At 43.2% G+C, this 15,000-nt stretch overlaps 1 protein-coding gene across 1 annotated transcript in view; it reads right to left on the minus strand.

Moving 5' to 3' along the window:
- myo3b (myosin IIIB) overlaps positions 1-15,000 on the minus strand; it is a gene marked incomplete at its 3' end in the record, with an annotated part of 495,246 nt that overhangs the window by 51,855 nt on the left and 428,391 nt on the right. Inside the window, 2 exon segments of the mRNA XM_084314352.1 lie at positions 9,839-9,931; positions 9,933-10,029. Coding sequence (XP_084170478.1) covers positions 9,839-9,931; positions 9,933-10,029 — 190 coding nt within the window.

Here is a 15,000-nt window from a genome sequence, read left to right on the forward strand (position 1 = left end):
CAAACATAACAATAACTGTGCGTAAAAGTAATATGTGGAACTGGTGAGATAAAAAAAATTGCGTATTTCCTCATAACTACAAAATCCCTGTTTGTTGAAAACATCTCCTAATGTGTGTATGCCCTGCTTTTCCCATCTAGGGAATCTTATAGGTCGTTTTCCAATCAGGAGTGCATTGTTATTGAATAAGGGAGTATGATTATGCCATTTAGGTGGGTTAGAATATTTTTTGTGTGTTTCACGCCATATCCGGATCGCATGAGTAATAATGGGGCCAAATTTCAGTTCACATTGCTTAAAACCCTTAGGAGTCTAACCTAAAGAGCTCCTCCTCCTGAGAATTTCCCCCCTTTTTTTTGTTACATAATATAAAATTACAGATTCATACCTTCAAAATAAGCCATCAATTGTCAAATTTGAGACGATAGTTTTCAATCAATGTCCTATCAAACATTCTGGTAAAATCCTAACACCTTTTCAGTATAGGACTTGAAGTAGATCCAAGTTCATTCAGCTATCTGATGAGAGAACTACACTCCCAGAATTCAATGTGATCATTGTCACTAGAACCATTTCACACCTGGAGCAAAGGCCCAGTCATTCCTTTGTTATTCCAGTGAATGGACCCAGCAGGAGGCCTAGCCTGTGTGTGTGTGTTTCTGTGTGTGTGTGTGTCTGTGTCTGTATTTACAGTACTGTACCATATCAAAAAAAAATAAGCAAACTAGACTAGATGTAAATGTAATGTGTAAATGTGTAATGTAAATGTGTGTGTGTGTCTGTCTGTCTGTGTATGTGTGTGTGTATGTGTGTGTGTGTGTGTCTGTGAAACATGTCTTGTACTCATTTACCTCACTAAATACAGCAATGTGTAACTGTAGATTTCAAGAGAGAGAGAGAGAGAGAGAGAGAGAGAGAGAGAGAGAGAGAGAGAGAGAGAGAGAGAGAGAGAGAGAGAGCGACATTTATAATAATTATATTATTAATTAGTTCTTTTACACACACACACTAATAACATGATCATAACCAGAGAAAACAAGACCAAAGACAACTGGAATAGAATATCACACAATTTTATTAAAAACACATAGAGAATAATAATCAACAACAATGTACTGATTTCTTTTGATTTCTCTGTTTGAGAGAGAGAGAGAGAGTGTGTGTGTGTGTGTGTGTGTGCAGGGGAGTAGCTGGGGGGGGGGGGGGGTTAGGATGATTCCAAGGGCCCAGCAAATGCCCCAAATTTTTGTATAGATTGGGGGCACCACATTTTTTAATAGATTGGGGGGCCTACAAATTGTTTCTTTCATGGGGCCCAGAATCTCCAGCTACGCCCCTGTGAGCGCACCGTTCTACTCTAGAGAGCTGTCATGACCGTGATGCGCGCTTGAATGAACTGCGAGATAACTCATAACTCGTACACACACGCACTCTGTCTGCCATACAGTAGTTTATGTTGTTTTAGCGCGACGTGGGTATATACACGGGCGAGGATGAAAAGCATAAGACTACTTTTAATACATAAATTAACGTTCTGTCGGGTCCCGTGTATTCTCGAGAGAGAATGATAATAATAATAATAATGCAGGACCAGATTATATTATCAACGACAGACAGTGAGAAACACAACCCCCCCTCTCGCGCTGAAGAATATGCATATTAGATCACTCAGTGATTAACACCTATGCGCTGTTGGTGTGTGTGGTGTGTGCGCGCGTCCATGGATGTGACGCGCGATGTAGTTTTTATCGCAAATGGAGATTATTACAAGCATACCATCTAGCAAGAATTAAACGTATTTACAAGTCGTATTAGGTTTAGCAAGTTGGGGGACGTATACCTTACATGTCAAAGCACTAGAAATGGCAATTTTTCTATTTTTATCGATTTCTGAAAAGATGTCCTTTTTGAGTATTTAAGAGGGATTCGAATTTCTTTTGTTGTCCGCCGACGGGTTCAAAGCTCCAGCGTGACTCCTAAGGGTTGATCATTTGGTGTATACTATGTCCTGCAGTCTATGTGGTGCTACTATATTTACTTCTAAATTTCTCCAGGATACTGATGCTTGGGGATCAAACCAGGTTGTCGGTGATCTTAAAGTGTACGCCTTAAAATAGTGGAAAAAATCTGGAAATGCCATACCTCCGTCGGATTTGTTTCTGTGCGGTGGTATACATGGTGGTTTGTTATTCCAAATAAATTTGTATGCGTGTGTAATTTTTTCCAGTAACCATCTGGAGGGGGTAACGGTAGCATTGAGCTGATGAAGTTGATTCTAGGTAAGACATCCATCTTAACTATTGAAACCTGTGCCTGTACTGAGTTTTTAAGTTTTGACCACCTGTCAAAGTCGTATTTTATTTTATTTTGGATTTCTATGTAATTGTGCTTCACCGTTTGGCTTATGGTAGGGAATACTTCAACTCCCAAACATCTAAAGTGTTTAACCATTGGTATTTCTCCTGGAAGGCGTATGTTTTTTGCAGGGGCGTTAATTGGAAGGAAAGCCGACTTTGGCCAATTTATCTTAAATCCCGATAGGTCGCCAAAGTCAGCAATCAACTTGAGAAGATGAGGCATTGCGGTGTTAGGGTTTTGCATGAACAGTATTACGTCGTCCGCATATAAACTAATTTTGTGTTGTGTGCCCTTGATTACGATTGGTTCTATGAATTGGGATTGTCTTATATATTGTGCTAAAGGTTCTAATGATAAATCGAATAGTCCGGGACTAAGAGGGCAACCCTGTCTAGAAGAGCGTGATACCGGAAAGATTTCGGAGGTGATTATACCTGTTGTAATCATGGCCGATGGGTCTTTGTATAATACTTTAATCATATCAATGAATCCTTTTCCTAACCCCATCCTTTCTAATACTGCCCATAGATACGACCATTCCAACCTATCAAAAGCTTTCATTGCATCCAGGGACAGCATCGCCTTAGGTGTGGTGTCGTCCTTGCTGGCATCTAGTACGTGTAGTAATCGTCTTATGTTATCAGTGATCAAGCGGTTTCTTATGAAGCCAGTTTGATCCGGATGAACTAAAGACATCATATGCTTTTGAAGTCTGATGGCTAATACCTTAGAGTACAGTTTGATATCGGTTCCGAGGAGGCTTAAGGGTCTATAACTACCGCACTCGGTGGGGTCTTTGTCTTTTTTAAGGAGGACTGTTATGAGTGCAATATTGTCGTTCTTATGGAAGTTCCCCTCCTTGACTGAGTATAAAATCATATTAAGTAATAGGGGTCCAATTATGTCCCAGCATGAGAGGTACATTTCTGGTGGGATACCGTCTCTTCCTGGAGCCCTACCACTTTGCATTTCGGATATGGCCTTCCTGAGTTCCTCTAGTGTGATAGGTGTTTCTAACTGTTTAGCGTCATCCTCTGAAAGTTTGGGGAGGTTAATTTGATTAAGATATGTGTCCATTTTGTTTTGATCGAAGGTCGTTTCTGATTTATACAAGTTGGAGTAGAACTCTTTGAATGTCGCGTTTATTTTTTTAGTGTCTGTTACAAGTCCTTGTTGTGCTTTAATGGTAGTTATATCTGCAAATTTTGCGTTAACTCTTAATCGCATAGCTAGTAGGTGACTTGGTTTGGAACCTTGAGAGTAATGCTGTTGTCTTGTGCTACGTATTTGTACTTCAGATTGTTGTTTATAAATGGCGTTAATCTCTTTTTTTAGTACATTAACTTGAGTTTCCAGTCGAACCGAGTCGTTGTATTGTAAAGAAGTAAATAACTTAGAGTAAAGCGTTTCCAGTTCCGCCAGTTTTGTGCATCGATTCTTGCGTATTTTGGAGGAAAAGCTATCAGTGAAATCCTTGATCATTCCCTTTACCGACATCCATAATATTCTAGGGTCCGGCACCGATTTCACATTCTCTAGTAGGAATACTGAAAGAGCTTTTTTGAGTTGTGTAATGAATTCCTTGTTATTCAGCAGTATCGTGTTAAATCGCCATCTTGGGGCTCGGGATGACAGTATACCAAATGATCCTTTTAGGAGTAAATAACAGTGATCTGATAATGCATTGGGTACCATCTCCACGTCATAGTTATCAAATAGTCTCGGGTTGCAAAAACATAATCTATTCTGGAAAGTGTTTTATGCCTTGCTGATCGACAAGAGTACTGATCGCCATAGATCATTTACACCTGTATTCTTCGACCAATCCTTTAACGCATTAGATGCATTTTTTTGTTCGTTGGAAAAGGTGGGATAAGATTTATCCAACCCAGGATCCCAGATTGCATTAAAATCCGCACCAATTATAAATTAGTATTCTGGAAGGTCTAAAATGTTTCTGGTAAGTGTAGTGTAGAAATTAGCTTTGTATAGATTTGGGGCATATACCGCTACCAACGCTATTTTCCTATTCTTGTGTATAATCTTAGCTATGGTTATCCGACCATCTGCATCAGACCATACTCCCTTCAATTCAATATTCAACTTCCGTTTCACGACTATAGCAACTCCACGGGTTCTCGTTCCAAAGGAAGAGTGACTAATAAATGTTTTTAATTCATAGGTTTATCAATGACAATAAGTTCACTATGGCATGTTTGTAAACAGGTGCCAGAGAGCTGATTGCCAGCGAACCTGAGTAATATCGCCCTCTTGTGTTCAAAAGGTGTAACTACATACTGAATATGTTTTTCAATGGACAATGATGGAAATGTATTCAAATTTAAATACTTGTTGTTGACCGATCGGACAAATATTCCAGAATCCAGGTCCCTGGCTTGCTGTCAGCCTACTGTATGGGCAACGTCTCTTATTTTTTATTTTTTTTTTGGTCTTTTTCCCCCTCCATTTTCCTCCGATTTTCTCCCATCCCAATGTTAGTCGTATGCCAATTCCCAGTCCCTTCCTGGTCGCTGCGCTTTACCCCCCACAGTCAGATCATTTGGGAGAGTGGAGGCTACCACGTGCTTCCTCCGACACACGTCCAGCCAATCACCGCTTCTTTTCACCTGGCAGCGCGGATTCTCATTGAGAGGGCGTAGCGTGTGGGAGGACCACACTATCCCCCTCACGTCCAATCCACGCTTAGCAGGCGCCCCGACCGAACTGTAGGAGTCGCTGTTTACAACGACCCGGACCCACCCCGCCAGCTTCTCCCACCCTCTGATACAGCCAATTGTATCAGTGCAGACGGCCAGCCAAGCTGGTGACAACCCCGGAGCTGTGAGCTGGATTCGAACAGGCGAATCAAGCTCACAGCTCCGGGGCTGGTGACGAACGCAATCTCCGCTCGACCACCTAACCGCCTGGGCAACGTCTCTTCTAAAATCGGCCCTGTAGTTTGCGAGATTTGGCTGCGGACAGAGACACGCAAATTTCCTGCCTGGTGGCGATGACGATTTGGATTGATTATTACAAACGCATGTATAAATTGGCTGTTGAAAGAATAACCATAACGGACGTGATGTTTGGTTCGGCAGACGTGAGTTGCCACTGTTTGTTTGGCAAATAACAGGGTTACTCCTTCCACTACCACACTACAGAAGGGTTAACCTTTTACTACCACACTATACAGACAGTTAACGGTCTGTAGTGTGGTAGTGAAAGGGTTAAGATCTTCTGTATTGTCGCAAGTGAAAGGGTTAACACTTTGGTAGTGTGGTAGTGAAAGGGTTAACCTTCTGTATTGTCGCAGTGAAAGGGTTAACACTTTGGTAGTGTGGTAGTGAAAGGGTTACGACCTGGCTATTCTGAAGCCACAACACAGGATCCTTCATCAAAAAACCTCAAGATTCTACCTGCAACATACTTGGATAATAAACGTAACCCTGGAAAGAGGTTCCTCCCTCTGTCTGCGCTTCTCTCTTTTACAGCAGTGCATATATCTCACAAATAATAAAATAATAACAATAATACAAATAAATAATGAATCTACTACTGGTGCGGTGAGTCTGGCGACAGGACTTAATTAGACTCGAGACTCAGCAGCAACAGGGTCTAGTCCTCCTGACCCCTCGCAGACCGTCCACCTGGGGGGCTTCCCCTAACTAACCCCGCTGGGACTCGAACCTGCGTCTGAGGCCATGGTTAGACTGGTGTTTTTGTGGCGTTTTTTTATACGTTTTTGAATACGTTTCATGTCCCTATTACACAGAAATGCGTTTTTTGGCGTTTTTTTGTGGATACGGCTGAAACGCTAAATTGTGTTTGCATTTTGGAGAACCGCTAAAAAACGCGCCGACAACAGCGTGTAGTCTGCACGGAGCCGTTGTTGCGAAAACGCCCATGCGCAGTAGATACCATCTGCGTGCCCTTCCGGTGACAGCAGAGCTGTCCCAAACCAAATAGCTGCAGCTACTATGTGTTGTCAAGTTATTGTTATAAGGACCCCAGTCCAAGCTACAACAGTCTGCATTCCCTTAACAATTGTTTGTATTGAGCCGTATTGTATTGTACCCATATGCAATATGTTAAATAAAGTTTACATCCATTCATTCTGCTAGCATTACCGATTGGCACTGCCACTGGATAACATGAGCTAGTGTTAGCTATCAAACCCTGTTAGCTCAAAGCTCCTCTTTCAACTTAACAAGCATTAAACAAAATGGCCCAGTCATCTATTCACCTTTGTTTAATACACACAGCGTTGTCTCTAATGTTATCTAACCACTGATAGCTCCCGATATCATCAGTTTGGTGCTGGCTAAGTAGCGTGAGCTAACGTTAGCTTCTAGCCACAATGCTATACTGTTATAATGGCAAATTCCATTGACGTTAGCATGCAGCTAACAATGCTACCGATCTTTTTTTAGACTAAACTATCCGCTCTTGGTGGTCACTTGTGTTGATGTTAGTTTTGTTTCATCAACAAATGACAGGCAGAACACACAGTGAATGTATCCGTTTTGTTTATTGCACTTTTATTAGGCTTTGCTGAAAAAGAATTGCTGCATTGAGTAAATAGGCAAGATGGTGGCGCCCATAGGCGTCTGCCTTGTTGACATTTTCTTTGCTGGAGCTACCAGGAAGTGTATTGGCACATTCAAGTTCTGATTGGTTGAAATTGCCTTCATGTTCGCCACCTACTGCCACCTACTGCTTTGGCAGTGTACTACATCAGTGTGCTCAGGTGACAAAAACAAAAAAAAAACGAAAGTGTGACTCGAGGCGCAGGACGTCGCGGCGAAACGCGTATGACAATGAAACGAAAATGAAACGAAAGGTGTAACCGCAGCCTGAGCGGAGATGGTCTCGCTATCGAGGCAAAGAGTTCTAATGTTTTCCCCGTTGAGCGGGGGGGGGGGGGGGGCGGGGGGGGAAGCAGGACAGGCTGTTCAGTCATAGCAGCCTACTCTTACTATTAAGATCAAAATCTCTCCCCCGGACCCTGGGGTGTCAACAGAGGGAGATGCAGTAAATGATATGCAAATTGAAGAAGAACAAGAAAAAAAATTAAAATAAAAAGCACTACAAATCAACTTGCCAGCCCTGCGATTCCGACACTTCACATCGTCAGAGAACATTCCGGTACTTGAGGGTGAAATTCAGAGTGAGGTCTGCGAGGGTACCCTCTTTGTCCGCGAGGGTACGTTTAGGAGGGTTCTATAGCGCCAAGCTGTTAACTACATGACGACTCTCTGTGTGGGACGACTTTCTGGGGCGGGGGGGGGGGGGGGGTATTCTGGTTTCACATGCATAGATTAAAGTAGTAGTAAGTGGTATTTTCTTATTAAAACAAGTGTTATATATCTCTACATTCCGACAGTCATCACTGATATAGAGTGTCTGGTCCGTAACATGGGTCTCCCAGTCCCTCCTGCTCTGCAGTAAACAGCCATCACTGATATAGAGTGTCTGGTCAGTAACATGGGTCTCCCAGTCCCTCCGCTCTGCAGTAAACAGCCATCACTGATATAGAGTGTCTGGTCAGTAACATGGGTCTCTTAGTCCCTCCACTCTGCAGTAAACAGCCATCACTGATATAGAGTGTCTGGTCAGTAACATGGGTCTCCCAGTCCCTCCGCTCTGCAGTGAACACAAAATAAATGTCCTGGTATCCCGTTCTCACTTTATCCAATCAGGAGAGAGAACCCTAGATAAAAACGTTTTACTTGGCAGATTATTTTACTTGTTTCAAGCACATATTTGTTCTTATTTCTTATTTTTGTCAGACCAATTGTGACTCCTCCCACCACAGCACCATGTGATGTCATAATCATTCACACATTGGTTGCCTTTGTTCATCGTCACTGTCTCCCCGACGTGTTATTTATTGATGCTACTACATACGCACCCATGTGACACGTGTAAGCCAAATAATGTCACATACTGAAGGATTAAACAAAAAAAAAAGTATCAAATGAAAAGATATTGACTACATACTAGACGAATGGGCACCTGCACCTTTGTTTACACTATTTACTTTCTCATATTGTTTTTATAATAAATTATATTGTTCACACCGTTTCTTTTTTTCTCATATTTCTATATTCAGATCTAATTTGATTGCCTATATTTATGTCTTTCTACCATCACCCTGCCCATACCTGTACCTCCCCTCCCCCATGCTGCTATGATGCCAGAATTTCCCCCAAGGGGATCAATAAAGGAGTACCTTATCTTATCTTAAATCTATTATATTTCACATTTGTCTACACTGAGAGGAAGGAGATGGTCACGTACTGTACGTACTGGGCTTCAAAACTGAAATCAGCATCAGAATTGGTGATGGAAAAACTGAGAGTAAACAAACAAACCAAAAAGTGATTGTCTACTACTTCATCGTAGGGCTGAGCCCAAACGTTCGAACGTTCGGACCTTCGTTCGTTACGTTGGCATTCGAATTCTTTAAATTCTTTTTAATCCTCTTTTTCTCCGCCTGATTTTTCTATTTTTCTCCCCATCCCAATTTTTTGTCGTTATGCCAATTCCCCCCCTCCCCTACCTGGTTGTTGTGCGCATGTTCCTCCTACTGGTCGGTAGAAGGGAACCCTGAAGTCCACCACATGCTTCCTCCGACACATGTGGAGACAGCCAGTGGCTCTCTTTCCACCTGGCAGCGAGGACTCTCATTGGTGAAGCGTAACGCGTGGGAGGTCACCCTGCCTTCACCATTTCCTGCCTTTTTTGCTGAGCAGGCGCCCAGACCTGACTCTGTCCACAACGGCAGATTACCACCCTCGACTTCCCTCCCGCTAACTCAGCCAAACGAGTTAGTATGACGACCGGCCCAAGTCGCTGGGCAATGCTGACTCCGGGAGTCGAGACCGCAGCCTCTTGCATTGGTGACGAGCGCAATCGCTGCTACGCTACGGATATTTATATATATACAAAAAATTATAATCTTTTTAGAATTAAATTTTTTTTGGATTTTTTTAAAATTATTATTAAAAACGAAGTTTCGAACGTCCGTTCGAAAAACCCTGACAAACATTCTTCGGGGGAAACAGCTCTACTTCATCGATGTGTACATTAGTACAAAGACTTTTCTGACCGTACCGAATGATCAGTGGAAGATATTTCAGTGCTATTCTCCAGCACTGTTACAATCTTCACACACACACACACACACACACACACACACACACACACACACACACACACACACACACACACACACACACACACACACACATGCACACGCACACGCACACACACATACGCACACGCACACACACACACACGCTCACGCACACACACGCACGCGCACACGCACACACACACACGCGCGCGCGCGCACACACGCACACACACGCGCGCGCCCACACGCACACACACACACACACACACACTCACTACATCCAGCACAGAGGACAGTATTTGGAGTGTCTGTCTCATCTCCCGTCTGCTCCTCCCGTCTTACCGGTTGACAGGGGCTTGTAAGGCTCAGTTCTGACGGACGAAGGGCTCCCCTCTCTAGACAGGTTGGGGGGGGGGGCCCTCTAGACAGGGTGGGAGGAGGGGGCCCAGTCACGCGAGTCTTCCTCTGGGATGGACTCCGCGGTCGACAGTAATTTGTAGTACTCATCCTCCCCGTCCAGCACTTTGATTTGACTGAGGAAGAGGAAGATGAGAGAAGAAGAAAGTGGCAAGAGGGAGGGATGGAAGAGGAGCGTTACTGTGGGATTAGGAGGAGAAGGAGCCTTTCATAACCAATAGACAATACAAGATTAGATTAGTCGGCAAACTTTGGCCAATCATATACAATAATAATCAATATACAAATCCTTCGTTTGGGGACAGGCCTACTACTGAGTAATAGTGCTAATCAGATGTATGTACAGAGTTGTAGTATTAATATGTACAGTGATACAGGTATAAAGACACTATGGTAGTAAGTCATACTGGCCAGCAGTGTAACTAGTAAGGTTTCTCTCCTCCACATTGCCTGTGGCGCATTTTTTCCTAGGTTTTAGTGAGTTTTTCCTTATGTGGAATAATATAATGATTCCCCAACTCCCTCATGTAAAGACATTCCCCTCCCCTTTCTCCCCAATCCTGTGTCCCCCCCCCTCCCCAATCCTGTACCCCCCCCCCATTTGACCTATCAAATGGGACCACCTCCCCCCTTTTAACTATATAATGCTCCTCCCAACAACATTCAACGTGGCGTACGCACAGATATGTGCTTAACCCGTGCGTACGACCATTTCTAAGCAAAGTGTGGGATTTATCAATTTGAACGTGAACTTGACTTTGTGCTTATGTCTACGCACAGCTCTGAGCATGCTTAGCTGACGCCCAGTGGTAGAATATCGTTACTACGGCATATGCGCTCCTCAGTTCATGCATTCGTTTCAACGCGGAAATAAGCTTTCGTGCATTACTCCTGACACTGGCGCGTGTTCTGTATGAACCGTAATTCATTATAGTTCATTGTGAAATAGCGACAGTAGTGTAATTATAATGGGCCCATGCGCGAACAAGAGGTTGGCTTGCTTGTTTGGCAGGGGGGGCAGATGCAGAACACCTAGTGTAACTGCCGCCGTGTCATAGTGTAATTCAAGTTAAGCTTCAGTATGATCTATGATGTCATATAGTAGAACCGGTTAGAACAGGCTAGAACCTTCCAGAACTGCGCTCCACAGTGTATAAATAGAGAGAACTTACAAGGGTTCTCTCTCTCATTTCTCAACCACCATCAACCACCTAGCCCCTTTCGTGACTGTGATGCACCGAGTGAATCCACAGTCACTTGCTCCTCAATAGGAAACCAACCTAGATTTACCCTGAATGACTGGTTCTGACCGAACCGTTCGTTATACAAGAATCACAGAGACGTTTCAAAGGTACTCACAGTTGCAGGAGGGTTTCGGACAGAGATACGGGATGGTTTGAAAGCTCGGCGTTGCTAATAAACATTTTAAATATTTTTTATAAACTGGTCAACACTGCATTATTTCCGGCGTTGTGTGCATGATGCGCATGCGCTGTGATCACACCAGGCAGCCAACGCCGGAAATAATGCCGTGTTGACCAGTTTATAAAAAATATTTAAAATGTTTATTAGCCACGCCGAGCTTTCAAACCATCCCGTATCTCTGTCCGAAACCCTCGTGCAAATGTGAGTACCTTTGACATTTCTCTGTGATTCTTGTATAACGAACGGTTCGGTTAGAACCAGTCCTTCAGGGTAAATCTAGGTTGGTTTCCTATTGAGGAGCAAGTGACTGTGGATTCACTCGGTGCATCACAGTCACGAAAGGGGTTACAGAACACCTACCTCCACCAAACGCGATTAAATATTGTTTCAAATAAAAAGCGACATACTATTATTTTGTGTCATGTTTCCAAATAAGATTGGCCACAACGAAATGCTTTCTACTTCAATTTGTTGGTTAGAATAGATTACCTCGCTCCGTTGAAACTTCACTGAGACTAACAGTAAAAGACAGTATTTTAATAATAATAATAACAATAATAATAATAGAGCTTCATTTTATATAGCGTCTTTCAAGAGACCCATGCAAGGTCGCTTTACATAGATAGGGGGGGGGGGGGGGGGAATAAACAAAATAATAAACATAGTGGACAGACTATGTAAATATGATGATGGGATTCAAGTTCATGTTTGTATTTATCACATAGGCAGGCTACACATGGCGTATAGGCTACATCATACATGGCAGTGAGATTCATTGTTCTTGTATATGCTCTCGTATTATTGTTTATATAGGCTACCCAATACTGACATCAAAATAGATTGTATGCCTCTAGAAATCATATGCAGCAGGTAGAAAATTTACGGAAAATCCGTCGCGATTTGGAATACAATTGAGGAGAACTTTAATCCCTGGGTATTTATCGAACAAAACGGAAAAAGGCAGTCATATTCCAGCATGGGCTTTATTAGTTAATATGGTCTTTAAGAGATATCATATCCGACATCACCGTACGTGTACATGTCTGTCAGCCTGTCTCGTATTTCTCCATAACACGCAATTCCCTCGGGTCAGTCCATTATTTCAGATCCCATGGGGGTGTTTCATGACCATATATGGATAATCGGGGCGGTTCTGGTATGCAAATACTTAAAACCATGCACGAGCTCAAGCTTAGGAGCAAGGTGATATTTATGAAGACAGGTGTGCGTAGGACCTGTGTACGCACGTGTGATAAATCCCGTTTTTTTTGTGCGTGCACACATTCTAAATTCTGTGCTTAAGAACGAAAATAGAATACTTTCTAAGAAAACTTGATAAATGAGGGCCCAGGTCTCTTTACCTGGGTCATTTCAGCTGATCACCTGGGGAGAGCCCCTCAGCCATTCTCTCTAAATACTATGTGTATATTTCTATCTCAAGTTCAAGTTCAAGTTCAAGTTCTTTAATAGTTGTCATACAGAAGTACAGAATACTTTCATACAAAATGCTTCTTACTGTTACGCTCCAGAGACTGTGCTAGACAAGATAGTATCAAATAACATAATAACATAATATAGCATGAATTTAGAAGAAGAAAATGAGGTCACAGTTGTTCGGTATAGACATATGTACAATGTTCTGAGTTACCATATAATATACAATACACAACTATGCAGTGTACTAATGTACAGTACTATCTAGTGCAAAGCAGAAATGGGATGAGGTACAATTTTAGGTACAATTTACAGTAAGGTGTACGAGTTGTAGTGCAATCCTTCATCCATAAATATAAAGTGTGGGGAGTGGGTGCTACAGTGTGTTTGTTTAAAGTGGGTGTGTGCTATAAAGTGTGTGTAGTGGGTGCTACAGTGTGTTTGTTTAAAGTGAGTGTGTGCGTGTGGATGTGTGTGCTATGTGTGTTTGGTGGTTGTTGTTGTGTAGTGTTCATTCATTGTTCGTTTAGCAGCCTGATGGCCTGGGGATAGAAGCTACTTCTGAGTCTTTCTGTGCTCGCCTTGAGACTCCTGTATCGCTTGCCTGACGGCAGCAGTTCAAAGAGGCAGTTGTTCGGGTGGCTCGAGTCCTTAATAATTCTCTTAGCCTTCCCCTTGCAACGCTTGTAGTAAATGTTCTGGAGGGTGGGGAGCCCCCCTCCGATTGTGCGTTCGGCTGAACGTGTCACTCTTTGTAGTCTGCTTTGGTCTTTTGCAGTGCTATTCCCAAACCAGGAGGTGATGTTGCCGGTCAAGATGCTCTCTATTGTACATGAGTAGAAGTTCTTAAGGATCTTCTGGCTGACTTGGAACTTCCTTAGGCGCCTGAGGAAGTAGAGGCGTTGTCGTGCCTTCTTCACCACACTGTTAATGTGTATGGTCCATTTCAAGTCCTCGGATATGTGGGCTCCGAGGTACTTGAAGCTGTTGACTCTCTCAACCGGTGCCCCGTCGATGCTGAGGGGGCTGTAGTCCTTGACCCCCGACCTCCTGAAGTCCACAATCATCTCCTTTGTTTGGTTAATAAACATTTGTTATTAACTGAACCTCGGTTGACTGAGAACATTCTTCTTCAGGATATCCACGAATATCCCACACTTACCTTCGCGTGGGGCATGTCTGGGAGTGTTGCATTCATTTATTTTTATTTATTTAAAATGTTTTGACTTCATGGTGTTTTTGCTTTGTTCTTGACTTATTGTGATGTTTCTTCTTGACTTGTTTAACACTTTAAGTGCCAGCAGGGGGCGCTAGAATTAGCGCTTGAGTGCCAGCGCTCTATTCAATGAGAGGGCGAGCACATTTGCGAATGCATAAACTATATCTTAAATTATGGCTATGTGTCTAATACGCCCGTCGCTTATCAATGACTTGTTTGCAGTCAACATTGTCGAAACGGATTTATTTTTTATTTTTTTTTATCCACTTTTTCTCCCATTTTCTATATTTTCTCCCATCCCAATTTCGTATCATCCAATTCAACCCTCCCCTGTCACGAACGCTGTTTCTTGCCTCCCACAAGCCGGCTGCAATGTGGACTAAGTCATACATAGCACAAGTCCCCTCCGGTACTTGAGGTAACAGCAGTCGCATCTTTTCACCTGCGCAGCTCAATCTCTCAGTGGCGAGGAGTAACGCGTGGGAGGCTCACGCTGCCCCAGACACTTCCTGATTCTACTGCGCAGACGCACCAACCGACCTGTAGGAGTCGCTGTCCACAACGCCCGATCCCCACCCATCAGTTTCCCACCCCCTAATACGGCCAATGTGTATTAGTACGGACGGCCAGCTAAACTGAAAGCAATGTGGAGCGCTGGGCTCGAACAGGCAAGCCCAGCGTCTCCGTCATTCGTGGCGAGCGCCTTGCGAGTAGCCGCCCGAAACGGATTGTTTTTTAATCGGTACATTTCCGTTTGATACCATTTTGAAAAACGCTCGTTTTTTGAAACTTCCAGAAAAAAAAGAGATTCTGCAGGAACCGCCCTTTAGTGGAATACACAAAACACGTTTTTCAGCCTATTTATGAATCGTTTTCAAATAAACGCTAGATTATCGATAGTATATGTGTACTTATGCACGCTAGAGAAGCGGGCTGAGAAATCGATTATCCATTTCCTGATCAGCACACACACACACACACAAATGGGACACGCTGAGATATAGGTGAA

This window comes from Notolepis coatsorum (assembly GCF_963971535.1).
Source record: "Notolepis coatsorum genome assembly, chromosome: 5".
Classification (NCBI taxonomy): Eukaryota; Metazoa; Chordata; class Actinopteri; order Aulopiformes; family Paralepididae; genus Notolepis; species Notolepis coatsorum.